The sequence below is a fragment of the Colletotrichum jinshuiense genome, chromosome 1, assembly GCF_051148585.1.
Source record: "Colletotrichum jinshuiense chromosome 1, complete sequence".
NCBI lineage: Eukaryota > Fungi > Ascomycota > Sordariomycetes > Glomerellales > Glomerellaceae > Colletotrichum > Colletotrichum jinshuiense.
The window spans coordinates 1,080,255-1,107,120 of NC_139302.1; the positions used below are offsets into that span (position 1 = coordinate 1,080,255).

Genomic DNA, 26,866 nt, shown 5'->3' on the forward strand with positions numbered 1-26,866 from the left:
GGGAGCGTCCCTTCCTTCCTTCCTTCCTTTGCCTCGTCGTCGTCTCGTCCATTTCCATTTCCATCTCCACCATGTGCAGGAAGGACTACTGCTGCTCCCCTATGGTACTTGCTTCCTTCGTTAGTGTATACTACACTACACTACACTCACTTCCTTGCATGGATGGCCACCTGCTGCTTCCTTGCCTCGTTCTAGTGTAGTCCTCGTCCTCTCTGGGCCGTCTTTTCTCTCTCTCTCGTCTCTAGCTCCCTGGCTCCCTGTCTCCTTCCCTGCCTCCTTCTCTCTCGCCCTCCCACCCCTCCCTCTCTTACCCTCCCAAGCTCGAAGCTCGAGTCCCTTCCTCAACCGCATCAGCATCATCATCATCATCCATTATTAGTCATTCTGCCGTCAATCACGTGGAGGTAGTAAGTAGTCTACTGGTAGTGTCATGCCATGTCGTTTCGTGTCGTGTGGTGCAATGTGGTGTACTAAGCAACCGGCGGCCGATGGGCCAGCCCAAATGAGCGTGGCGCCCTCTCCCGGCCTAATGTGGACTGTGGCTGCCACAGACGAGACGAGACGGCCAGACGGGGCTCAAAGAACCGACAGATGGAATGTTGGCGCCTGTATCCGCCCGTAGTGCAGCCAGCGTACGGTACATACATCCGTGGTGTACATGCCATGCCATGCCATGCCATGGAAGTCGGGAGTAGTCGCTCGCACTGATAGCAACTCGCTCGCACCACAGAAAGAATTACACACATAGCGCTATACCCGGGCTAAACACACATGGACAGCCCCGATGCATGACCACCCGTCCTGGCATCCATCCCCTAATTGGATTGGATTGGATTGGATTGGGTTGGCAGCATCTTCAGCCAAAGCAAAGGTGACATTGCCATGCATCGCCCATGGATGCGTGATGGATGGGTGCACGCACCGATGTGGTGCTTGCGCTGCGGGTCTCCCTGGCCTAGCGCCGCCCCCCTTCCCTTCTCGCCTGTTGCTGTTCCCTCCCTCCTGCCTCCCCTCTGGCGCCCAGCAAGTCGCTCCTCCCTCCCACCTCCCACGCAATCCACCCCCCCTGTCCCATCAAAACTTCCTGCACCTGTACCCCTTCTCACACACGCATCTTCCCTGACACACACACCACACCACACACTCTTTTCACCCGCAGCTGCAACTGTTTCTCGCGCGAGTCGCTCAACGTCGTCGACCCGGCTCACTCACTCACTCAATCACACACACACACACACACACACTCGCTCTTTTCCATCGGCTCCCCCTCCTTTTCGTCGCCGTCGTCGTCTTCCCTACCTACCTAGTGTACCTACCCACCCACCCCAGGCCAAGCCATCGTCGTCCACTCACTCCTTTTCAGTCCGGTCCGGCCCAGTCCCAACCACGTCCCGACACCACGTCCAACGCAACGCAACATACATATATACACACACGCCTCTCTCTCGCCCTCTTCCCGTCTCCAGCTCCCCCCCTCTCCTCCGCTCGTTGCAATTAATAAATAAATAACCACCAGAGGTCTCGAAGCCCGGCGTTTTGAATCCCTCTCGTCCCCCCCTCTCTCCACCAGCCACTCGCAACACAGACACCAAGCTACCTCTAGCTCCAGAAAACAAAGACAAGCAACCCAGGGAACGCCGCCTGTTGCCAATTAATCACCAATACCCAAGATCCAAACCCACCGTAAACGCCAAAGGGGAAAGGAAGAAAAAAAAAAGGGGGCAATAATACCACGTCAGAGCCATTAGAGACATCCGTGTCACAACCTCGCGGACCAGCAACCGACTCATTCCTGTCTCCCGCGATAAGCTTTTCGTCCGATCAACCGCTGCGCGCTACTCTACATTAATTACACTTCCCACCTGCCGCCGCGACCACAGACGCTCTCCTCCCCCCCTCGCACCTCCTGTCGTCTGTAAACCCGCGTCCTCCCATCCATCAGACAAGCCCGTTCGACCGGATTGACTTTGCATCCTCTCGTCGCCAATCCCACCTCGCCGCACAACCCCAAAGGGCACTCCCGACTCGATCCCCTATCCAGTTTTTGCGTGGCAGTCCCGCAAAACTCAATTCACAATGGCGCCCGGCATCATCGAACGCATCCAACAAAAGATTGAGCTCTTCCGCCTGGAGCAGCGATACACCCGCCGCCGTCATCGCCGCTCAACCTTCGTCTCCAACGCCGTCTACGTCGACGGCGAGTACGTCTACCAAACACCTACCTCCACCGGCTCCTCGTCCACTGCCACCGCCAGCAGCAAGGACACCTCGGCATCAACACGCGTCAATGCCCTGCACCACGCCGAGCCCGTCTCCCCTACGACCGCCGCGACGACCCAGACCGAGACCAGCAAGAAGCGGTTGAGCCGCTTCGCCTCCATGCCCGGCTTCGGTTCGTCAAACAAGCAGAGCGCAACCAACGACTGGCGGACAAGCCGCGTCAGCGTCAGCGAGGTCCAGCGGTAGGAGCCCTCCGCCCACTCGCCCTAGGGCTATGATATGAAGAACAAACCAACAAAAAAAATGGTGGACGATACCCGGGGTCAAGACAACGATCTCGTGACGGCGACATGATGATAGCCTCCACGGGCGAGTCTTCGAGGTGCGACGGGTTTCTTTGCTGCTGAAAAAAAAAGCAATTGGCATAATGCTCTCTACGACCATCTTCCGTCACGTCTTTTAGCGGCGCTCTTGCATTTGCATTGGGGTTCCAGGGTCCGATTTTTTCTATGTTTCTTTTTTTTATGTTTATGTAGGGAGGGTTCTACCCGTCGATGCAGCATCCGCAAATCTGCATCCGTCACCCCCACACCACCAGCTGTTGTGCGAAAACCGCACCGACGCTGGAGCTTGCATGTTTGGATACGTTACACCGAGTTGTAATCCTGTCTGCTGCCCGGATGCGGCCCGGGCATACCAGCGTTATCCACGCACCTTTTCTCCTGTACATATCCCATCGGATTATATGACTACTATTTTACAAACACATTTCGTCCCCTGTTTGTGATGATGGCCCACCATTGTTCGACAACGGGCCCGTTGGGCCGAGGCAGGAATTTTGTGAGATTGCAAACACCAATTGCCGCTCCGTGTCTCAAGTTCCCAGAGGGAGCACCGGCAGTGATCAGCCGCGGGTCGCCTAGGTGCTGCGAGAGGGGAATGCACAAGATTCCGACCATGATCGTCCCGGGCACATCGCTGACGCTTGGCAGTTTGACCCAGTGTTTGCTCTGGAGGGCTGAGACCCTTCGAGACCCTTCGAGACCCTTGCGGGGTGACGGTCCCAAGCTCCCAGCGGGGGGCCCCTCATTGTGAAGTCGGGGTTGACCTTGGTTCCCTTGGGCGAGGTTGTCTTCGCGCAGGAAGCAAGGGTGTCCCGTCGAAGACATCATCCGAAGTTGATGATTCGCCGGCCGTGCTCCCTTTGAAGGGCCGCAGGATTTAGGATTCCCGCCAGCCGAGCACCGTCGGTCATGCTCACCGTGCGCACTTCCTCGCCAACCACCCTGCATGCCCGAGCGCAGGAATCCCGATGGCTTTCGTCATCGCGATGGACCGATGCGGATTGGATGCCGGGGCTGACTGACGTCGGCCCAAATGACAATACCCCATGAAGCCGGACCTTCGCTCGGGTGCAGTAGATTCCGACGACACACGACGGTGTCGTCGCAGTGATGTCGTGTGCCCCTCTGATTTGAAAAGCACTTGGAGGGCGTGATCGTGACATGGCGTTAGCTCCATCTTGATGAGGCGTGACGTCGACGCGTGTGATGTGGCAGCAGCCAGCGTCGTTGACGGGCTATGCACTCCAACGAGGCTATTAATGGCATACATACTTTTGTGGCGTCGTGCTTTGCCGCCGTCAAAGCTACCCGCGCAGCTCTCGATTCGTCGTCTTGGCTCGGCCGGACCGGCCTGGGGTGGCCCAATCTGCAGGCAGTGGAGGCCTCGACGGCCGATACCGTCAGAGGATGGGTAGACATGCTGAAAATGTTGACGATGGCGAATTGTTGCAGCAGTCGGGGGACTTCTTCGTCCTCCCTAGCCACGACCCTTCTGCTGCTACTGTCTTGAACCAAGCCCATTATGTGATATTGTTAAGACGCACATACTGAGACCTGGGTTACATGCATTTATCTGACAACCCTTTGCGTCAACGGAATTTGACGTGAAGATGGGTCTGCGTCCACCTGAGACGGGAGCATCAACATGATCCTGAGGAGATTAGGATCCGATTCATTGATGGGTGCTTGAGCGGATGCTTGCATGGCTTGTTGCCCAAGGCCGTTTTGCGAATTGGCTTAGGAAGTAAAACGAACGCACACTCTTAAGATGACCTACCGACGCCGACCCTAGAAAACGTGAATTACCACGACGCGGCATTGCAACCGTCCGACAACCCAGAGACCATGAAGGCTCGCCGTCACTCACGCACCTATGCAGGGCCACGGTGACAATGCCCGCACGCACGAGGTAGGGCTACCGACATCACCGCGGAGTCACACCCGGTATGGCCCCCGCGATTCCTTCAGTAATTACGGGACGAGGGTGCCACATGGCGACTATGAGCAGAAGCGAATGCCAGGACCGCAGGGGCGAGCCGAGTAGACGGCGCGTAACCCACAATATCACGGCGTCGGCGGCTTATCTCGAGCTCCATTCCGGGCCGGCCCTGCGGTTCTCGGCGAATAGGCACGGACGATGCCCACCCTCGAGGCTGGAGCGGGGTTCCAATGTCAGCTACCTCGGTGTCTTGGACTCGGAGAGTGCCTCTTCCGTTGGGACTAGGGGGGTATTTCTTTGCTTTTTTGTTCTCCGCACTATCGGCCCCTCCTCGCCGTAGTCGGTACATTCTACGTCGGCGCGGTGCACTCCCCTCCCTGCATGCCAGATGCAAGTGGTCGCACAGAATTGGGCTCCTCGCACACGCCCGCTGCGCCAACATGTCAAATCCTTCGGGACCCCGCATCGCGCATGCGTCCGGGCACTCAGCGCTAGCGCTGCCGGGAGGCTGCAGGAAACCAACGGGCTGCGGTGCGATGGCCGCATTGCGTGACAAAATAGGATTTACTACCATGTATTGGTCGGGCAATTCCACTCGGGGCTACGGTTCTTTGAATGGAAAGCGTCACAGAGATAAAAGAAGGGAGGGAGGGTGTGTATGACGGCGGTGGCTTTCTCCATGGCTCTCGGCACACGGGACGTGGCACGGCGATTGCTCGGCCCCCGAAAGCCCAATCAACGGGCGGCGGGCTGCCGGTTTGGGAAACCCACCATCGTCCCTGTCACTCGGCGCACTCGGCGGGGGGCAGCGGAGGGAGAGGGAGGGAAGTCGACCGCTCTCATCTAATTAACGCTACGCTAGAAGCGCTGGTAAGACAAAACTTGCACACGTCCTCCTCCTTTTCCTCTTCCTCTGCAGATAAGGACATGCGAAAGTCTCCCTGGTCACGACGAATCACTTCTCCTCGGACAGAAGCCCGCCCGGCCTCTTTGTAGCGGGCGGGTGGGTGAAAATCCACGTGGAGAATCGCCGCCCCCAGCTGGAGAGACCTTCTCTCTCTCCCCCCCACCGACCAAGTCTTGGCCGCGAAGCTATCCGGGTTCGGTTTAGTGTGGCGGAACTCGGAACCTGTGGTTTTTGTTGGAGAGACGATATCAACTTCCGGAACCCGAAAACTCTGCTGCCAATTGAGTTTTTTCTTCTTTTTTTTTTTCTGATTTATCCCCGTTAGGTTTTCCCGGGTTTTTTCTTACCGCCACGGAAATATCGAACGGCCGAAACACCGAGGCCGTGGGGGACTAGCGGCCTAGGGAATGTGATTGTCTGAAAGGGCTGAAAGGGAGGTAGACGTATGGAAGGGCGGGAGATGGAGGCTAGTTTTCTGGGATGACACCTCTTGTCATACCATCCTAGGCTAGATGAGGGATACTCATTGCCGTTTCAAAACGCCTAGGGAGACGGATGTGCGGTGACGAAGCATCTCGAGGCTTATCCTGGAGTAGCCAGGTGGTGGCTGAAGGAACGTTGCACAGGAACAAAGGGGGGGGACGATCAGCTGCGCCACGCGACAGCAGAGAGACTTGGACAAGCGGGAAAAAAGGGGGCAAGGGCGCGCTGTCATATCCGATAGTCTAGTCTTGGAAGATACGAAAAATGTGGTCTTGGTTGAGTTTGGTATATGATAGTTACGGCTACAACTACACGCCCGATTGCGTCATCCAATCCGTCACGACAAAGCCTTCTTTGTCTCCCCGACCGGGCTCTTCCCGCCGTCGTCGTCGCCGTCCTGGCTGTCGACCTCGACGCGGTCCAGGGTCGCGACGCTGCCCTCGGCCTCCTTCTGCGCGCGCCAGTTGAGCCCGTACTCGAGGATGGCGGGGTACGTCCGCACGTACCACAGCATGCCCAGGATGGAGGCGATGCTGCCGACGGCGAAGGCGGTCGCCAGCGGGAAGCCGATGGGGTACCGTGGGGAGTCGGCGGTGCGCCAGGCGCGCAGCGGGATGGTGGCGTGGCCGATGTAGACGAGGGTGACGGCCAGGCCGACGATGACGGAGCGGGCCTCGGGCTCCTTGCGCAGGATGATGGCCAGCCAGGCGAGCAGGGCGTAGCCCCAGGCGGCGGTGGCGAAGGTCATGAAGTAGAAGGTCATGATGGTGGCGCGGCCGCCGGGCCAGGCCGACAGCACGGCGGTGGCGAGCACCTGGACGAGGGCGGCGCCGACGGCGACCTGCCAGCGCCAGTCCTTCCAGTCGGACAGGGCGTTGAGCGAGATGTTGAAGACGATGGAGATGGCGTAGCCGCCGAGCGGGATCAGGTTGACCGTGTAGACCGAGTACAGCGCCTTGCCGTCGGCGTCCTTGAGGCCCTTGAGGTAGAGCAGGAAGTACGAGTTGGCGCGCTGCGACCAGGCGAACTGCAGGTAGGCGGCGAGGAAGAGGTAGGCGACGGGCGAGGTGAAGAGCTTGCGCACGCGGGGCCAGAGGGCCTTGCCCTTGATGATCTCCTGGGTGGCGGTGCCGGAGCGGGCCATGCGGGCGGCGGCGAGGCGGCGCTCGTCCGGGGTGAGCCAGAGGGCGCGGGTGGTGGTGGGGGCGTCGGGGATGACGAGGAAGCCGTAGAGACCCCAGGCGACGGTCATGACGCCCGAGACGATGAAGAGCCACTGCCAGCCCTCGAGGCCGTGGGCGCCGTTGAGGTTCTTGTAGAGGGCGGCCTGGAGGATGCCGAGGAACATGCTGCCGGCGACGCTGCTGACGCCGAAGATGGCGAGGCGCTTGCCGAGCTCGGGCGGGGTGTACCAGTTGAAGATGAGGTTGACGATGCCGGGCCACGACGTGGCCTCGAAGACGCCGAGGAAGAAGCGCAGGACGAAGACGGTGCGGGCGTTGCGGGCGGCGAAGGTGGCGAGCGTGATGGCGCCCCAGACGACCTCGCAGAAGGGCAGCCACAGCGACGGGCGCACGCGCGTCTGCACGAGCTGCGACGGCACGATGAAGAGGGCGTAGCCGATGGAGAAGTAGGTCGTGAACTCGACGAGCTCGTTGCCGTAGAGCGAGAGCGCCTCCTGCATGCCCGACACGTAGGCCGCCGTCGTCGCCGACTGGTCCATGTCCTTCATGAGGCCGGCGACGAAGGCCCACGAGAGGAGGAGCACGTCGAGCTTGAGCACGAGGACGTGCTCCGGGTCCGCGAAGTAGGGGTGGATCTTGGAGAGCCAGTGGATCGACGGTTTCGCGGGCGCCGCGTCCGCGCCCGCGTCTGCCGGAGACGGCGGCGACGTCGTTGTCGTTGCCGCCGACATTGTGGGTGATCCGGGGAGGGGGGAGGGCGTCCTTGTGTGAGCTGGGGTTTTTTGCTCTTCGATATAAAAGGGGGGAGGTTCTTGTCGACGACGCTTTTTTCTTGTAGGATTTTTTTTTGGTCCTCTCCTAATTGACAAGGCGAGGAGGCTATGAAATAGGGGGACAAACAAATGTCTGCGTTCGCTGGCGAGCTCGGTCAGATTCTTACAAAAACAGGGCTTCCCTGGTCTATATTTGAGTTTGATGGTTCAGCCCGTCCTTCTGCCATCGCCAGTTGCTCGACTTTTACCAACCGGTGTCTCTCCGACAAGACGTCGGGCGGCCCCCGATGCTCAAATGTGCATTTCTCGCGGAAGACGATATTGCAACATCGACATCTTTGATGATGGAATGAAGGCGTAACCAGTGTTAAGAATCAAGACTAGACCATTGGGGCTCGAGCCGAGTTTTTCTCGGGACGAACCATGGACGGGACAGAAAAAGGTTTAGCCGTGCCTGAGTCGCGGGGCTGCATGGGCCATCCCAGCCCGGGGGATGTCGCCGGCCATAGGGGTTCGATGTCGCCATTTCCACTGTCAATGCCGTCAGCCGTCGGGCGACCGCCGAAGGCGAGGACGTGTGCAGATATTCTGCGTCCGGGACGGCGCTAGACTCGTCGGCATGGCGCCGACGCGGAGGGGCGCAAGGCTGGCCCGTCGTGCCACTACGGGGCGCGCCATGATTCCCAGAACATGCGCATCTGCGGTGGTGTCTGCAGGGGGAGCCGGATACATATACCGAGACGGGGTCGCGACGGTCCAGCCGGGTGGGATATGAACTATTGCGTGCTTCACCCCGTCGAACCGCACCAGGCCAACCCAGACTGTTGGAAGCTGAGCGTTTGCCGCCCTCTTCTGGATTTGTTTTCTGAAAACCAAGCCAATCACCTACACGCGCCGAGTCAGTCACCATGGCCACCCAGCCCCTCTACCCGGCGTACCTCCCCACGCGGCCCGACGGCTTCCAGCCCACGATCGACGTGCCCTACTTCGAGGCCGACGAGCCCGGCACGCGCGCACAGGGCGCCAAGCCCTCCATCTTCCAGGCCGGCGCCCGGGTGGAGAACCTCACCCCCCGCGTCGGCAGCGAGGTCAGGGGCGTCCAGCTCAGCCAGCTGTCCAAGGCCGGCCTGGACGAGGTGGCGCTGCTGGCCGCCGAGCGCGGCGTCTTGGTATTTGTGAGTCGTCCCGGACCTGTCCTGGCATGGGGATGATGTAGCTTCTTTGGTTGAATTTCCTCGTTGACGGCGACTCGTGTTTTTTGTAGAGGGACCAAGACTTTGCGGACGTTGGTTTCGATAAGCAAAGGGAGATTGTGCGGCATTATGGGCCTTTGCATCAGGTAAGAAATGATGGCCCCCCTTCAACCCTCTTTAGCCATCGAGTAAGAGCTTGAAGGAGAAAACCACGGTACTAATGAGCCGGCGTCTTCGTTCAGCACCCCACGATGGGCTACCCCGAAGGAACCGGCCCAGAATTCCACGTCGTCTATGCCGACGAAAAGGCGTAAGCTTCTCCTATCCACGCCCGTCTTGAGAAACCCTCGCATTATCATACTTTACTCACCCACACGAAAACAGCGGCAACCTGAGAACCCTCCTCGGCCCCCACACGGCCTATGACCTCTGGCACGTGGACCAGACCTTCACCCCGAACGTCCCCTCGACGACCTTCTTCTGGGTGCTCGAGCAGCCGGCCTCGGGCGGCGGCGACACGGCCTTCACCTCGCTGACGGCCGCGTACGCCGCCCTCTCCCCGGCCTTCCGGCGCACCCTGCACGGCCTGCGCCTCTTCCACACGTCGGCGTCGGTCGGCGAGGTGGCGCGCGTGGGCGCCGAGCGCGCCCTCAAGGAGGCCGTCTCGACGACGCACCCGCTCGTCGTCCGGCACCCGGTCACGGGGCGGCCGGCCCTCTTCGTCAACCCGACCATCGCCCGGCGGGTCGAGGGCTTCCTGCCCGAGGAGTCGGACGCACTGCTCGCGTTCCTGCACAACCACATCAGGAGCCTCGACTTCAACTGCCGCGTCAGGTGGGAGAAGGGCTCCGTCGTCGTGTGGGACCAGCGGAGCGTCGCGCACACCGCCGTGCCGGACTTTAGGGACGGCGAGCGGAGGCACATGGTGCGCATCATCCCGTACGGCACGAGGCCCGAACCGGCGTTCCCGGAGGAGTACGAGCGGGCCAGGAGGGAGGCGGAGGCGGAGGCGGAGGCGTGAGAGCGTGGAACCCGGCGTGTGTTGACGGGTCTCATAGGGCTCGTTATGTGAGCCTCGTGGACCTAATGTGACTGATTTGCTTTATAATGGGAGACGAAATGCTCTTTGATGAATTTTCACGATACTGGTGCCAATACTGTGACCGGTTGTGAGCAATTATAAGCTGTTGGCTTTAATTATTCGTGGTAAAATAACCACGTGGGCGGCGTCAAGTGTTTCAGATAGCCTCTGGGATATTGACACGTCAGTGTCTATCAAGACCATATGAAGCGTGCTTATTCCTTCAATTAGCCAGACTCGAGGCGGAAAGCGAAAGGCACTCGACCAAGTCACTGGTAGACCACCAACCACCTTTGGGCACGTGGTATCGTTAAAACAGATATCATTGAACGCTTGCCCAGCAAAACGAGGTCTCCGAGATGCCCTACTGACTACAGAGCTAGACAATGACAAGCTACGTCGAGAAACCCCCAACAAGTAACGTATCTCAGCCAGGCGAGCGGTGAATAACCCGAGATGGGTTAGAGGTGGCGTCTCTGCTAGCACGGCAGCACGGCAAGCGCCCGCTTTGCGCGCTGCAAGGCAAGCGAGTTGCATATGTCTCAAGGCATAAATTAAAGTACCCCGCACAGTTGCCGCCAGAGTATCTAACCGGTACTCTTTGCTGCAGGAAAGGTGTGTTTTACTGGCTTGTTTCTTTTGCAAACTCCCCCATCTCGACGAGTTTCGATCTCGAACGTAGCTCTCTCACTCGTGCGTCACCCCGCCACCGAGAAGGACAGGGCAGTTGTCCAGATGGAGGCTTCGCAAATATCGCTCCCGGATAATCTGGGCTCCGAGGCTCTCGCCATGTTTGACGGTCTCCTGTCTCGTAGAAAGCTCTTCTACGCCGAGAGTCGGGGGGAAGTGGTGCACCATAATGGTTTCCAGGTGCGTGGCCGCCTGCTCCGACCGATTGTCTTTCACCGAGACGTTTAACGTGACCTGCTTAGTTTGAATTCCGCATCAGCTCAGTACTGAAAAACAAGCCCGTTATGGCGCGAGATGCTCCGGGGCGACTAGGGAAAGGGGGCCCATTCGTCAATCCCGACCCGGATTTTGTCGTTGCCCGGGTGGGACAACACCACATCCTCAAGCTGAATATGCACTGCGTGTACCGGCCTGCGTTTGTGCTACACACCAAGCTGTTTGCCCTCCAAACGGACGACCTCGATTGCTCCGACATTGCCGCCGGCATGGCCGTCATGGCAAAGCTCGAGCTGACCTTAGGACCACAAATGACAATATACAATTGCGGAGTCGACGCCGGATCGTCTCAGGGCCACAAACACATGCAAGTATTCCCCTTGCCTGCGGACCTCCCACTTTATCCCCAGAAGGCTACGTCCGCCAATGGTAAGTGGACGAACCCTCTGTGGATGTCTTTTTCTTCGGTTCGCTGCCTCGATTCCTCCATTTGCATTTGTCAACCCCTTGATGCTATGCTGCTCATGCTCACATGACGATCCTTATAGACATTGAGTCCAATATCCCCGGTGTTCCCAACCAGCACTTTGTGTTGCGTTTGCCATCCGGCATAACATCTGCGGGAGTGCACAAGAAACTCGAGAGGCTGGTCGCGGCAGCTCGAGAAGCCCATGCAAGGTGTGGTGATGGGCAGGCTTACAATGTCGTGATGACCGAGGAATGGCTGTGTGTGGTGCCCCGACGACATGCCCAGAGGGACGGGGTTGGAGCAAACGGCGCGGGAATGGTAGGGCTTGTGTGGGTGCGTGATGAGGCCGAGAGGGCCGGATGGGATGCGTTTGGGCTCTCGGATCACTTGGTTTACCTTGGTTTGCCACGCAAACAGGAGAACACACGCCCGTAGCTGTCAATGTTGATAAAAGGTTGATAAACTTTTATCACTTAGATTTGGGAAAGCTCAATGGCTACTCTTTTATCGTACAAACTGCACAATTGAAACGGCACATATGCAAACCTCGTCCTAACCCTTGACTGGTGCTATATCATTCTCTCACTGTTTTTTCTTGTAACACAAGTTACCACGTGAGGCTAGTCAGATGCCCTCAGTACTTTGTTCAAAAGATCTCAAGTTTACTGCCGTCTTCATATTTTGCGAAACCTCAGAAATGCCGGCATTGAATTATCACCGCCACAAATTACAATCGGGTCCCCTACCGACAGTCTCAACTGAGATATTGACAAAGGATGATGAAGCACCTATTATTTCTATAATTCAATATACAAAAACCATGTGGTCCCTCGAGTAACCGCTCACAAGCTATGTCAGATAACTTGTAAGAGTGAGACGAATGGCACCTTGCCCACTGAGAAGAAGGTATTCCCAGCAACCCACACCTCCTCCTAGATGCTGAGATAGGGACTTGTGGCATCAGACTGGGCAGGGCCCCAATCATTGCAGATGATGCGTGGAATAGTTGTTCATGGATTGCTAGTAGTAGTGCAGTTCAGTGGGTGCGGGAACTAGTCCCAGAAGAAAAGGGTGCTGTTTTTGGGGGAAAATGCGACGCGACGCGTTAGGTGGTGTACAGAGCTCATGCGAGTGACATTGACCGCCGTTACCGGTGGGACCCTTGGACAGATAAGATAAGAAAAAACAAAATGCCCCGCCCCCGCCCCCGCCATAGTCTGCGATTTAGTGTACCGGCGATGATTCACAGAAAAATTTCCTCCTCTCCAAACTTCTCCCCCGAGCGCAAACACGACACTCTACACCCTTCCAATCTGCACCCGAGAAATCATTCAAGATGGCGGACAACGTAGAGGCCGAGGCGCCCCACAACAACTTCGACGTACGTAACATTTTCGCAGGAAATCCCTGCCGCGAGAGTCCCTGGCCGCTTTCACTGCGTCGAGTGCTGCCCACCCGCCGACCGCCATCGCCGATGAACCTGCGTCCCGAATCTGCCCCGAAGCTGCCCGCGAATGTCCCACGAAACCCGCTCAAAACGACATGAATACTATATATACGAGAAATTGCAAGAGCCTGGGCGACTTTGTCGTTCGTGATATGGCCAATGTCGAATCTGCGACTGGGAATTGAGCGCTGAAGACGCCGAAAGAGGAGGATCACAAAGCTCGAGGAAGCCAGAAACATACAATTCGCCAGGACACGCGCTCCTCAACTTATTCGACTCCATATGACATATTCAACTTTCGCGGTCGGGCGCAGGTCGCGGTTTCAGCAAGCGGTGCCGGTGGTATCGACGTAGCCAAGATCGCCAGTGGACACGGGCAGACGTCAACTTTTGCTTCGGCTGCGGACGTGAATCGCTGACCTTGTGTGAGATAGACCATCCTCGTTCTGGATTTCGGTAGCCAGACGAGCCATCTCATCCTTCGCCGCCTGCGAAGCTTGAAGGTGTATGCTGAGATGCTGCCATGCAACACCAAGTTGGAGGATCTGCCCTTTAAGCCCAAGGGTATCGTGCTGTCCGGAGGTATGCGCCGTATAAACCGGGGTTTCAGGACCCCCAAGCGATGCCCGTACCCGGAATCGCTAACAAGATATAGGACCCTCGTCCGTCTACGACAACGGCGCACCTCGTAAGACTCCTTTCCAGGGTCCTCGGGCTACTCGTATTAATCTGTATAGACGTCGACCCCGCCGTCTTTGAGCTTGGTGTCCCCATCCTGGGTATCTGGTATGATTGCCGCTGTTCTTCGCTATACGCTATACTTTATGCTAATTCCATGTCAGCTACGGTTGCCAGGTAAGATCCCGTCAGGCACTTCTATACCCTTCGATTCTCCCGGGAGACCGCCTTATTATCCTGCAAAAACGTCCTTTCGCCCTCCGCACTCCCACGTCTTTTGACCGATGAGGTGGCAAGAGAATAAACAACACAATGGAGTCGAGTTGAGGGTGGTCTAGTGTCAAATGACGCCTGACTCGTTGCACGCCCTGGGATGAGACAGGTCGTTTTGATTTTATTTTCAACATGACTAGTGGGCCTTGCCGCAGACTGGGAGGTCCAGGGGACGCACGAGAACCAGGCGGTCTCAAAGGGTGATGGGATCCATTGACCTGAGCTGATCAATTCTGCGCAGGAAATCGCCTGGAGAATCAACTCCGAGAATGTCGCTGGCGGAAAGGTCCGAGGTTCGTAACAAAGGGAACCTTGGGATGTATAGGATGAGCCTTCTAACCTATTGGGCGTGCAGAGTACGGCCACGCCGACGTCACCATCCACAACGCAGGAGACTCCCATGTCGACCGCCTCTTTGCCGGTCTTGGGGAGACGATGCATGGTTAGTCTTGCCTACTAAAGGAAAGCGACCTTGTTGGCGACAAGATCTAATTTTACTTTAGCCTACATGAGCCACTTCGACAAGCTTGTCAAGTTGCCCGAGGGATTTGTCGTTGTCGCAAGCACCAAGAACTCCGAGTTCGCCGGTATTGCCCACAAGACGAAGCCAATCTACGGTGCGTTTCCCCGCTACCTCTTTTGTACTTCCTCTCGAAACACTTGCTAAATCTGAGGCTTTGCAGGCGTGCAATTCCACCCGGAGTTGGAGCACGTAAGTTGGCCCCTGGTATGAGTTGACATCTCGCGCTTCAACTGACACAATTGCTACAGACCCCCCGTGGCAGTGAGATTCTGCACAACTTCGCTGTTGACATCTGCGGTGCCCAGGCCAACTGGGCGATGAGCAACTTCATCCAGAACGAGATTGTTCGCATCAGAAATCTCGTTGGTGACCACGCTCAGGTTATCGGAGCCGTGTCCGGTGGTGTCGACAGCACCGTCACTGCCAAGTTGATGACCGAGGCTATTGGTAAGTTTCCGATTGGTGCTGGTGTCTTTGGGATGTAACTAGAAGCTAACCATCACACAGGAAACCGCTTCCATGCTATCTTGGTACGCCAGCGTCTCCTTTTGCGAGGGACTAGTTGAAAAAGATGATCTAACCGACTGGGAAACTATAGGTTGACAACGGAGTCATGCGTCTCAACGAGTGCGAGCAGGTCAAGGAGACTCTCGACAAGCATCTCGGCATCAACCTGACGGTTGTTGATGGAGCCGAGCTATTCCTCGGTCGTCTGAAGGGAGAGAAGAGCCCCGAGGCGAAGCGCAAGATCATTGGACGCACCTGTAAGTTTGCCCTCGCCCTCCCCTAAATTATTTCAGCCATCCTAACATACAATCAGTCATCGATCTGTTCCAGCAAGAGGCTGCTCGCATCGAGAAGGAAGCCGCTGGCAACCAGCCCGTCGAGTGGCTCGTCCAAGGAACTGTGAGTTGACCGCATACTGTGCATCGAATCAAACGCTAATACTTTCCACAGCTCTACCCCGATGTGTACGTGCAGCCGGAAACTTCCGTATCGTCGTCATTAGCTAACCCTCCCCAGCATTGAATCAGTTTCCTGGAAGGGTAAGAACCTTCTTACTGCAACTATAATTTATATCAGCCAACTAACGCGCACATAGGACCGAGTGCCACCATCAAGAGCATGTTTCCCGTATCAATATTCACCTCGGGCAACCGCTAACTCTTGAAACAGCCCACCACAACGTTGGAGGCTTGCCGGATACGCTCAAGGTATTTTATTAAACCTCCGGCCCCGGTGTGATGTCTCTCGCCCGGCCAATTCCCGGGCGGGCCCAGCTTCACCGGTCGGGTCTCCAGCTGTTTTAGGACACTGCTGACATCACCTTAGCTGAAACTGATCGAGCCCCTCCGAGAGCTCTTCAAGGATGAGTGCAGAGCCTTTGGCCAAGAGCTGGGCATCGACAGAAGCCTTGTTATGCGCCACCCGTTCCCTGGGTATGTGCCTCGATTCCGTGTCAATGAGATTCACTCTAACCCAATGAAATAGCCCCGGTATTGCCATCCGCATCCTGGGTGAGGTCACACCCGAGAGAGTTGCTATCGCCCGCGCTGCGGACCATATCTTCATCTCCGAGATTAAGGCCGCTGGAGTCTACGACGAGGTAAGTGCACTGAGGTTTTATCTTAATGAATGCAACTAACCACGTAATAGATCTCGCAAGCATACGTCGCCATCAGCCAAGATAGAGGTATGTACCCTAGATCATTCCTATCGCGTTACCCTCGTGGACATGCTCTTGAAGCAGTCGAGTTGTTCTGATGACTGACCATTCTGTAGCTGTCGGTGTTCAGGGCGACGCCAGAGTTTACGGATACATCGCCATGTAAGTCCCAAGATTCGGCCCACGGCCGACTTCAACCTGTTTTTTCCGTGTCCGAGATGGTGTCTTTCCAGGAGTCATGCGAGCACCTGCAACCAGGGCCTCGGAAGGCCAGGAAAACGAAGACACCACTTGCAGCTCTTTTACACTTTCGACTTCTGGTCTTGAAATAGGACAATTGCTGACAAAACCCCTAGTCTCCGTGCTGTCAAGACTCTCGACTACATGTCCGCAGAGGTAAGTGTCTTGCTTTTCTTCTTTGAGTGTTAATTTTCCCGACACTAACATCACTGCAGCCTTACGAGTTTGATTTCAGCTTTATCAAGAGAGTGTCGACGCGCATCGTCAACGAGGTTGACGGCATTGCGCGTGTGACCTACGACATCACCAGCAAGCCCCCTGGTATGTTCTCTCCTCTGCTTTATCCCAACCCTCGAGCAAACCTGCCGAGTGTAGGTACATGCGAATACATATCTAACCGATCCGTAATAGGTACTATCGAGATGGAGTAGAGGAGTTTATAGAGGAGTTAGAAATAGATATCTGCGTTCAATTCCAATTGTTAAGATTCATCCATGATAACGTCAGAAGTGTGAGACATCAAGCTGCCTGCAGAATAAGGAGCGAGCCCGGAATATGATTTAAACCGTTCACATGTTCGAGGATGTTGTAATATTCATTGTGTATCAACGAGGTCTGGGTTCATCAAATGTGGTCCAGGCAAAGATCATTAAGCGCTTGGTTTCAAGCATGACCCAAAGATCATGTATTCAATTTAACTCGTTGCAATCACCGTTTACATCTTGCCTCATTCCACCGACAGCAAATTAAACTAAAATAAGACCCCAACAACTCAAATATCACTGATGAGTCTATCGGGGGACCCGACGACTATACGGCTTCACGCTACTCCTCGTCCGTGACCTCTGGCTTCTGACCGTAGACTACGTGGCTGGTTCCCATAAATTGTCAGCCGTTTTCTGGGGCAGGGAACAAGAGTGCGAACAAAGAAAACAGCCCGATACTCACAAATGAAACTGGGCGTGGAACACGCCTGATTTTAACTCATCACGCACCGCTGCAAGCAGGACGAGTACCTCTTCTCTCGTCCATCCAAGCACACCGCAGAAGACGCGCATGGTAAATGCCTCCGACCCTTCCAAAGTCTGGATCAGGTTGCACATGCCGACATCCTTGTAGTGCGGATCCTTGGGCCAGGCGCCAAGCGGCATCTTGAACCGCTGGTGGACGACGTTGACGAAGCCGGCTTCCTTGACCCAGTTCTCCAGCTTGGGTCCCGGGCGGGCGTCGCGGCCGATCTTGTCGCAGGCGTCGATGAAGAGCTTGACCCACCTCAACGTCTGGTGCTTGTCGGCGAGTGAGCCGTCGTCCGAGGTGTACAGGAGGTCGTAGTCCTGGAATTCGACCCAGCCGCCGGGGTTCGTGTTCCTAGGTCAATGTTCAGCGTCGAGCCGGCTCGGCACTTGCGGCGGTTTGGACGTACTCGTAGACGCTGTGCATTAGCTTCGGCCAGTCTGCGATGGCAGCAGTCAAGTACCGGCAGAAGATGAAGTCGAATTTATGAGGGTTCACCCAGGGGCTTTCAACATCGTCAACCTCGAACTTGACGTTCGGCGGAACCCTGGGAGTTGTTAGCGCTGTGTCTTTGTTGAAAAGGTTGTGAGCATGGTCATTGATTACCAGATTGGTTGATTGGCGCTCAAGTCATTTCCGATGATCTTCCTAATATTTTAGCATACTTTTAACAAAGCATTGCTTTCTGTCAACCCCATTGGGTCGTACATACCTCTGAGTTGGGGAAAAGCTCCCCCATTTCGATGGCCCCTGAGTCTCTTAGCAACCGTACGTGAAATCGAAAGTAGGTAACGTACAAATGCCAGTGCCAGTACCGATGTCCAGAATCCGCTGGGCCTTATCTTGCTCGACTGGAGCCAGATAGAGCTTTCTGCCGATCGTCTTCATTATCAACATGTGGTTGAAGTCAAGACGGTCTTGTTCCCTCTGTTTGGCACGAAACAGTCAGTCAACATGCTTGCTCAGGGGCACCAGAGCCATAAATCACCTCATCGTTCGGCCCGTAGTAGGCTGCTCTCTCGTCAGCCGTCAATCACAGATACAATGGAGTCTCCGTCCTTACCCCCCGCTCTGAAGGCGTGGTAGCGGCGGCCGTTTTCGGTAGGATAGTCGACGACGCTCGAAGACAAGGACTCCGTGTACGTTGAACTATGTCGTCAGCACCATCCCAGATGCCGATGAGCCAGGAATTCCAACTCACATCCGATCTTCGAAGTTGGACGCAGTGTCGTTCAGCTAATAGTTTGGTTAGGAACAACCGACAGCTATAGTGTGCCTAGGAGTCACAAACGCTTTGGGCATCGTCTGCTTCAATCACAGCTGGGTCGGCTTCGGGCGCGAGGGGTCTTTCTCCTGCTGGGGAAGCCGCCTCAGCCCTTGAAGGCGAAACGGGTGCCGGTGTATTGTCTGATGAGTTGGCCATCTTCACGTCGATAGTTCCCCGTCACGAACGACTGGCAGTTGAGAGGGAACACTGATCGTTGTGTGTAACCGCTATGAATGCCAGGGGGCAACTATTGAAGAGGTGGAAGCGGCAAGAAAAGCCGCAGCCGGAAAGCGAAGGGGGGGTTTTGTACTCGCGACTCATTGCTTCGAACCCTGCGGCTTCCAAGACCCGGCGGGCCATTGTTGGTGCGAGACAAGTGCGCGTCCATGCAGAATATGCAGAAAAAAACGTTTCATTTTCTAGGTTCGTCTTCGAACCCTCGCATATGTCCGGGGTCGGGAGCTAATCAGCGGCCCGTCGAGCTCCAACAGCGGAGTGCCATTAATGTTTGATGCGTCGGAAACCAATGAGAGCATCCCGCTTCATTCACCCCGGCTTCCGTCTGAGTGGAGACGGAAACCGTCCTAATCGAGCAACTGTATAACTCGAGCCACCAGACATCTGTTGTTGGTCCCCGATGAATCCCGCCCTCTTGCGTTGCAGCAGGGTGAGCATCCACTCCTTGGCCCAAGTTGCTTCGGGAACACTGCATTGAAATACACACTTGAAGAGTGCCAGCCTCCATCAATGCAGAAGTTCAAGTTCTTCGTCAACGGATGCCCAAGGCTCGAGTACTGAACCAAAATTGTTCTCAACGAGTCTGAATCTGATCATCTCTCGTAACACTCTTCGAATTCGGAGCGATCTCTCTAATCGGCTTGCGGGAGAGAGGGAAACCTCCATCACAATATATTCCTTGCGATCCGACCCATTGTAAATATTCATGTTGCCTTTTTATAGATTGCATCACCTAGATCGTCCGCACGTCGAGCAAGGATAATTATTTCCAAAGTGTCGGAATGGGGTTAGATACGCATTGTGAGACACGAGGGCCGGTCCGCAGCCGCTCGTAGCAGCGCACCGCCCCGGCCGGCGCCCGGGCCCGCCCAACATCTAGGCGCTCCTGGGCGCATCCGGACGCGCCGGAACGCAATCCTTCTTGCATTTCACTGCCCCTAGTATCATGTTCAGCTCCCGAAGCCCTTCCGATTAAAATCCGATGGTTTTTGCCTTTATGAAGTTCGCTCCTTTGCTCCGGCCCGTCACAATACGAGTGGAAACCTCGCTGTCGTCGTTATTGTTGTGGTCTTTGCAGAAGAAAAGACATGTAAAGCGGTCAGAAGCAAAATTTCCAGCAGTGAAGTGGTAACATGGTATATAATTTATGGACTTATACTAAAGTGAGGTTGGTGATGCTGACTTTAGTGAGAAATTGGAATGGCTCGGCATTGTGCCATGGTTCAAGGCAGATCATCCCGCTGTGTCATCACCATGATTATTTGTCTTTCTCAACTATATATAACGATTGATATGAATTTACTATCGTTGCTTGGCAAGATAAAGATAGACACTAATGATACATCGGCATGCATCGGAAGGGCGATTAAGAATAATGCGTGAAGGTGTCGAGGCGCGTCGCGGGACCAGCCCAAAGTTAACAAGCAATCGACGTTGGACTGATTTAAAAAATAGCATTTCCCGCAGCCTTTTGGCTTGGTAATCTACCTCGCCGCTTGCTTGCAGCAAAACAACATAATAATAATACAGCCTTGCGTCCTGTAAGCACTATTAGCCAGGATCCAGACAAGGGGGACTAAACCGTGAACGTTGGCGATTATTTTCACCGCATGAGTGGGGCACTCGTCTGGCACAGCTGCAATACCTCTCATTAGCCCGTCCCGTGGTTTGCTCAGCTACTTGGCCAGGGTCAAAGTTCACCATCACCAGGCGATACTTCCTCAATATTCATCCCAACAGACAATTCCACATGCACTATTTCCTATGTTTCTTCTTGATACTGAACTCCGACCTGAGACCCCATGATGCTAAGCTTCTGCTTGTTCAGCATATTGAGTTAGCGTATCTTGTTTGGCTGCGATAAGGTAAATCTATTTCTAGACGCACTTGAAGAATTAGGACATGCGGAAGTGGTGTTGGGCTTGTGAAGGAATACAACCCCTGCAACAACATCTGGGCTGGTGATCCACACCACGTGGAAACGGAAGGCAGGAAACAAACAATAGAACAAAGCTCATAGCCCTTCTTGGCAGCTCTGTCCAATACTAAATGCTGACGGCACTGCTGCGGACGAGTAGTATCTCGCCCGTCCCCACTTTCTCCGGCGGTGTTGTCATAGGGCTGGTCCTATTCTGTGCACAGCCAACGTCAGCCTACTCCATATTGGGACTAAGTAGCCGCACCCATCTTACGCCTAGGAAATCCGCAGGCTGCACCGAATCATCGTGGATGGTGTTGCCCCGGATTCTAAAGCAGAGATGGCTTAGCTCGCTCGTCTGAACGTTGCTATTTCCTCTACTGACATGAGAGATTCCAAACGCATAAGCAGATGAATCCTTTGGTACAAATCGAGGTTGCAACAGCCCTGATAGTGGGTAACTATTGGACTTGGCAAGAATCCGCCCGTGGATTGCAGCCTTGTGGAATAGACCAATGTTGCGCACTCTGCAGCTTCATGATTTATGTATATAACACCCTCGCGCAAGTCTTGTCTCTGATTCCCCTTCCTACTTCATCACAATCAATCCAGTATCAACAAGCAAACCAACAGATTTCCTATCTTTCCGTTTCCTTTTTCTTTTTTCTCTCTTATTTCCTTTGTCGGTTGGGTTCTCCTTTCTGTCAATAAAACAACAAAATCAAAATGCACTCCTCTACCATTTTTTCGTCTCTCCTTTTCACCGTGGCCGCTTTGGCTGCCCCGACTAGCCCGAGCTACACCTCATCGGCGGCACCCGCCACCAAGACCAGCAGCTCCATCGACGATGTCCTCCCTCCCATCGTCCCCGTCAACACCCGCTCCGGCAACGAGGAGCTAATCACCAAGCTCATGACTGCGCCCACCCAGCAGGAGCGTGTCCGCCTGCTCAACCAGCCCGGCGACTTCGTCTTCGACTTCAACGACTCCGGCGCCCCCAAGGGCTCCGAGTCCCGCGGCAAGGGCGGCTTCTCCACCTCGGCCACGTCCAAGACGTTCCCTGCCCTCATCGGCAACGGCGCTGCCATGACGCTCGCCTTCCTGGGCCCCTGCGGCATGAACACGGCCCACGTCCACAACCGCGCCACCGAGCTCAACGTCGTCGTCAAGGGCCGCCTGGTGACCAACTTCATCGTCGAGAACGGCCTCGACCCTATCGCCAACACCATGGACACCTACCAAATGTCCGTCTTCCCGCAGGGCGCGATCCACCAGGAGTTCAACCCGGACTGCGAGGACGCCGTCTTCGTCGCCGGCTTCAACAACGTCGACCCCGGCGTCGAGCAGGTCGCCCAGACCTTCTTCAACCTGCGCCCGGACGTTGTCTCGGCCACCCTCGGCGGCGTGCAGTCCATCGACGGCGCCGACCTCGAGAGCTTCCGCGAGCACATCCCCGCCAACATTGCGCTCGGCATCGACGCCTGCCTCAACAAGTGCGGCATCAAGCGCAATGCCAAGCGCGACCTTAACGAGATCTTTGGCGCCCCGCAAAACTGAGTTGCGAGCGATCTTGGATCATGACTGGAATGACACAGATTTTCATTGATGTCTTGGACAGAATGAAAATAACGGATCATGTACATAGGACGTAGCGTGGAACATAGCATGGGGCATAGCATGGAGCATAGCATGGAGCATAGCATGGGGCATAGCATGGAGCATAGCATGGGGCATAGCATGGAGCATGGCGCGGAGCACAGCATAGATCGCATGGGCATTGAATTCGTATGTATTTACCTGGCGTTAGGACACGATATTAATTATTACCATTGGGACACAACCATGCACGTGCCATTTACATCGCTTCTTTCAATTTGACCTAAACTTACGCGTGATATGTTGTTACAAATAACGGAATCTTCACTCAATTTTCACTTACATGGTCATGAGTTTGTAGACCCGGATACCACCTCGATACTGAAGTCGCCTAAAGGAATGCTAGACACCAAATGACTGAAGGAAACACTAAAGAAGGCGATCTAGTTGGAATGATTCTTTATATCATGTTTTTAGTTTAAGGTCGCGCATTGTGAGGTGTATTTAAACTTTTGGCACCCTACTGTACCTCATGGAAAGTATCGTGCCGGATATATCCAACGAACCATATGAAGTATGAAAGGCGGAAATGATCGGGATGAGCTTGAAACCATAATGCCGTGACGGGATGCCTAAATAACGAGGGGTTTGCCATTTGTCAATAGGCAGCAAAACGCTGGGCTGCTACTTCGGGTAAAATCCTGCCGTACAGTACGGCTGTGCATCGCTTTATCAAAACCGGCTCAATACTGCTTCTTGTTGTAAGCCATTAGCCAACTGGATATAGGACGACGCACTTGAGATACTGAATTTCCTTCATTTCAACCCTAACACTCCAATTTTCTTCTGACGGCTGAAGAGTTCACGCAGTTCAAGAGACAAGTCAAGCTTGAATGTGAGGTAAAATTGTCTTAGCCTGCCCTCTGAAAGAAACCCAAGACCACCCACGGACTAATTCTCGGGTTTTTTTGTCATTGCCACCGCGCAAAGTAGTATAGCTCTTGCAAACCGGCTGGTTTTTGTAGCGATATCCAGAAACTGATCAAGGACTTGAATGTATTCTATTTCATTGACTATTATCAACTCATCATGTATGAAAGACCTGGAATTGCCGGTTGTGAGGCGCTCCTGTTATTATGGGTTGTACCATCTGGGCTGCTTTGTTAAACTGAATCAACGTCATCTCTCTCTATCATGTGAGACCGATCAAGCTCGTGATCATCGTCATGGTAATCTAGAGCACATGCATTCGCAAACCCGAAAAAGCATTGAGTTGACATAAGCTTCTTTGAAAACTTGAACGATACTTGTGATCGCACGCAAAGCAGGTTGAACACGGCCTCAAACTTGATATCAAAAATCTTCCCCTCCACCTGTGGCCCCAATCTGTTGCTGCTTCAGCCTCAGTTGGCCCGAGCTGGCCCGGATCGCCTGAAGCAGTGGATCGATGATCAGCCGAGAGTGACCAGGCCTAAGTCTATCTATACTAAGGATGAACTTATCGAAGATGGACAGCAATGCACAAACGGAAATTTTAAATAGAAAAAAGAAAGATTGGCCAACAGGAAAATCTTAGGACGTTCGGTATCGGTTGAAGAATGGGCCTGCTTCAGTGAGCGTTGCGGTTAGCGGCCTAGGCTTCCCAACACAGAAGGGCCCGCTCATTTAGTGCCTATTACAGAACAAAAATTATGCTCCGCTGCGTGTTCTCACGAAACAACCTAAAACGGGTGCTAAAACACGCCTGCACTTTAATACTTAGGTTGGTACCACGGAAACGCAGATATGAAAACTATGGCAACGGATTGCTCCTCGAAGAATATCCTGGATTCATTGGGCATAATCAGCGAATAAAAGTACTAACATTTATTTGTGAAGTTGGACTGATTTAAAGGGTCGCCTTATAATTGAAGGTAGCAAGCTCAATCATTTTACCAGGTCAGAATATTATAACGGAAGAGGTCTTCATGAGGAAACCGGCAACGGGAACCAAGAAGCAGAACCAAGATTTCAATTTAACCAGACCACGTCTTCGGTGGCTACTGTTATCGCCTGGAAAAGTTCCGCCGATTGGCATCTCGTTTTGATGGTCACTTCCTAGCATCTTGAGGGAGGAGGACATTGGGGCTTGGAGCGGATTCTGACAAGTACGCGTCTGACACGGATAAGGTTTCTGAGTTTGTTCAGCCAACCCAGTAGACCCCGTGCCCGCATGCGCTCGAGAATCGCCTTTTTGTCATTTATGAAACAGGTGTGAGCACCCAAGCACCTTGCAAAGCTTGATTGTATATTGACCAGGATGTACCGATTATGTTTATTTCTGTCACCTCCCAAGCTTCGGCTATATCATTACGCAAGTTCGTTCATCTTTCCAGGCTGTTGATTTCTCTTCATCGCAGCTTTTCTGCCACGGAGACCCTTCATCTCAACGACAGGAAATCATTTCAACGATCATGTGGGCCTACGTGTGTTTCGTTGCTGCGCTGTTTCCATCTGTTATCTCTGGGCAATTTGTTGCCCAGCCTACAGACCTCAAGACTGTTCAGGGGGCTGGAGGAGTCACCGTCCGATTTAAGGAAGTCCCCAACGGCATATGCGAGACTAACAATGCGGTGAAGAGCTTCGCTGGCTATGTGGATGTGAGTCCTACTCAGCACATGTACTTTTGGATGTTCGAAGCGAGGCAGAATGCGACTTCAGCACCAATGACTGTCAGACTGGATGGAGGGCCAGGGGCGTCTTCCATGAACGGGCTTTTCCTCGAGATCGGCCCTTGCACCATTGATGCCCGAGGAAAGGTGGTGGATAACCCAAATTCCTGGTCAACCATGACCAACTTACTCTTTGTCGACCAGCCAGCAACCGTCGGTTTCTCATATACCGACTTGGTCAACGGCACTGTAAACCCCCGGACCGCCGAGATTGTGCCGCAGCAATGCACACTGGCAGACCCAAGGTGTGGGACCTACTCATCCATGGACATCTCCCTGACACCAAACTCGACTGTTGAAGCCGCGAAGGTATTTTACCAGGTGATGCAGGGAGTAATGGGCGTCTTCCCGCAGTACACGGCAAACGGGGTGCACATCACCGGCCAGTCGTACGGCGGTCACTATGCACCCATCTTTGCCGACTATATCACGCAACAAAACCAAGTCAAGGCACCCGGGACGGTTCCGATCCCCCTGAAATCCATTTCTATCGAAGATGGATTCATGGATACCCGCGTGCAGTTTGGAGCATATTTCAACTACTCAGTGACTGGCAATCCATACGACGTGGTGCCGTTCAACAACACTCTCCAGCAACAGCTCTTCACCAACATGTTCGGACCCAGCGGCTGTCAGGATCGACAAACAGCATGCAACAGCAACCCGACTGACAAGGTCTGTGCCGACGCCGACGCCTTTTGCATTGAGAAAGTCGAAGAGTTCTGGGACGTCAACACGGGCCGCTCTGAAAACGACATCCGCCTGTTGTCGCCGGAACCATACCCGTCGCCCAGCTTCATCGCCTACCTCAACAGAGCCGATATACAAGCAGCCATCGGGGCCTCGAACAACTTTTCTCAGGCGTCGGTGCAAACTTCTATCGCATTCAGCTCGACCGGCGACGACAGCCGCACGGGTGCGCTTGTTACCAAGTCCATGTCGAATCTTCTCCAACAGGGCGTCAGCGTCGCCCTCTTCACCGGCGACGCCGACTACGACAGCAACATCATCGGCGCCCAGGTCGTTGCGGCGAACGTGGGTGCTGCAAACTGGGCCAATGCCGGGTTTGTGAACTTATCAGCCAATAGCGATGGACAGATCCCGGGCGAGGTGAAGCAAGCCGACGGGTTTTCATTTACACGACTCTATTTCGCAGGCCATCTTTCTGCCTTCAACCAGCCCGAGGCCGCGCTCAGAATCCAAGATCGTTTGATTAGAGGCGTGGACATTGCAACTGGGACAGCACCAATGGCACTTGGAATGAATATGATCACACGGGGGCCGCCAGAGACAACATTCAAAGAGGGGCAGGCAACAGTCCAGACGAAGGTTGTGCCCAGGGGTGCCATCTACGATCCGCACACGCATCTGCCTGTTCTTCCAGGACAGTCGGCGGCGGCCCATGGCGGTAATTTCAGCGTCAAGGTCGACAACGCTGAGGACTCGCCACTTCATCCGCTAGCTGACATGACAACAAAGAACATCAGAAAGATGTTGAGAGAGAATGGGCCACCACTGTGGAAGTAAAACCAGACCACGTTTCACGGCCTCGAAATCGCATAGACATCTTTACTATTTTGCTGATGTCTCACTAATTTATATGAAATTTAACGGTTAGAAAAGTCCATATGTGCTTATTTGTAAATTGAAGAACTTGTTATCACTAAGTTGGGAAATCCCTGAACCGACGGCCCTCTGGTTACATTGCCATACGCTACACACGTCCCAATACATTTTGCAAGGCCCCCTCCTGAAACAGTAAACAAATGTCTTGGTCCATCATATAGAGCAAGCTGA

At 54.6% G+C, this 26,866-nt stretch overlaps 7 protein-coding genes across 7 annotated transcripts; 5 read left to right on the plus strand and 2 right to left on the minus strand.

Annotated features, from left to right (window-relative positions):
* Window positions 1–2,076: 2,076 nt before the first annotated feature.
* On the plus strand, window positions 2,077–2,466 carry EsH8_I_000292 (uncharacterized protein; the record flags this gene model as incomplete). Its single annotated transcript, XM_083267705.1, has 1 exon — window positions 2,077–2,466. The coding sequence occupies one exon, from the start codon at window positions 2,077–2,079 to the stop codon at window positions 2,464–2,466; it is 390 nt and encodes a 129-aa protein (XP_083118143.1).
* A 3,764-nt stretch (window positions 2,467–6,230) lies between these two features.
* Window positions 6,231–7,808, minus strand: EsH8_I_000293 (major facilitator superfamily domain-containing protein; the record flags this gene model as incomplete). The annotated part of the gene is made up of 1 exon (XM_083267706.1): window positions 6,231–7,808. The coding sequence occupies one exon, from the start codon at window positions 7,806–7,808 to the stop codon at window positions 6,231–6,233; it is 1,578 nt and encodes a 525-aa protein (XP_083118144.1).
* Window positions 7,809–8,758: 950 nt separating this feature from the next.
* On the plus strand, window positions 8,759–10,064 carry EsH8_I_000294 (TauD/TfdA dioxygenase family protein; the record flags this gene model as incomplete). Its single annotated transcript, XM_083267707.1, has 3 exons — window positions 8,759–9,025; window positions 9,286–9,353; window positions 9,428–10,064. 3 exons carry the CDS (start codon window positions 8,759–8,761, stop codon window positions 10,062–10,064), a joined length of 972 nt encoding a protein of 323 aa, XP_083118145.1.
* A 2,771-nt stretch (window positions 10,065–12,835) lies between these two features.
* On the plus strand, window positions 12,836–16,757 carry EsH8_I_000295 (GMP synthase (glutamine-hydrolyzing); the record flags this gene model as incomplete). The annotated part of the gene is made up of 18 exons (XM_083267708.1): window positions 12,836–12,880; window positions 13,381–13,528; window positions 13,602–13,634; window positions 13,684–13,801; window positions 14,360–14,514; window positions 14,581–14,609; window positions 14,669–14,890; window positions 15,019–15,184; window positions 15,241–15,326; window positions 15,378–15,391; window positions 15,523–15,634; window positions 15,753–15,859; window positions 15,912–16,026; window positions 16,077–16,113; window positions 16,203–16,248; window positions 16,443–16,482; window positions 16,542–16,647; window positions 16,738–16,757. 18 exons carry the CDS (start codon window positions 12,836–12,838, stop codon window positions 16,755–16,757), a joined length of 1,599 nt encoding a protein of 532 aa, XP_083118146.1.
* Window positions 16,758–17,151: 394 nt separating this feature from the next.
* On the minus strand, window positions 17,152–18,237 carry EsH8_I_000296 (S-adenosyl-L-methionine-dependent methyltransferase; the record flags this gene model as incomplete). Its single annotated transcript, XM_083267709.1, has 6 exons — window positions 17,152–17,197; window positions 17,275–17,694; window positions 17,750–17,887; window positions 17,947–17,984; window positions 18,053–18,090; window positions 18,138–18,237. 6 exons carry the CDS (start codon window positions 18,235–18,237, stop codon window positions 17,152–17,154), a joined length of 780 nt encoding a protein of 259 aa, XP_083118147.1.
* A 3,251-nt stretch (window positions 18,238–21,488) lies between these two features.
* On the plus strand, window positions 21,489–22,319 carry EsH8_I_000297 (germin family protein; the record flags this gene model as incomplete). The annotated part of the gene is made up of 1 exon (XM_083267710.1): window positions 21,489–22,319. One exon carries the CDS (start codon window positions 21,489–21,491, stop codon window positions 22,317–22,319), a length of 831 nt encoding a protein of 276 aa, XP_083118148.1.
* A 2,492-nt stretch (window positions 22,320–24,811) lies between these two features.
* EsH8_I_000298 (uncharacterized protein) lies at window positions 24,812–26,596 on the plus strand (the record flags this gene model as incomplete). The annotated part of the gene is made up of 1 exon (XM_083267711.1): window positions 24,812–26,596. One exon carries the CDS (start codon window positions 24,812–24,814, stop codon window positions 26,594–26,596), a length of 1,785 nt encoding a protein of 594 aa, XP_083118149.1.
* Window positions 26,597–26,866: the final 270 nt, after the last annotated feature.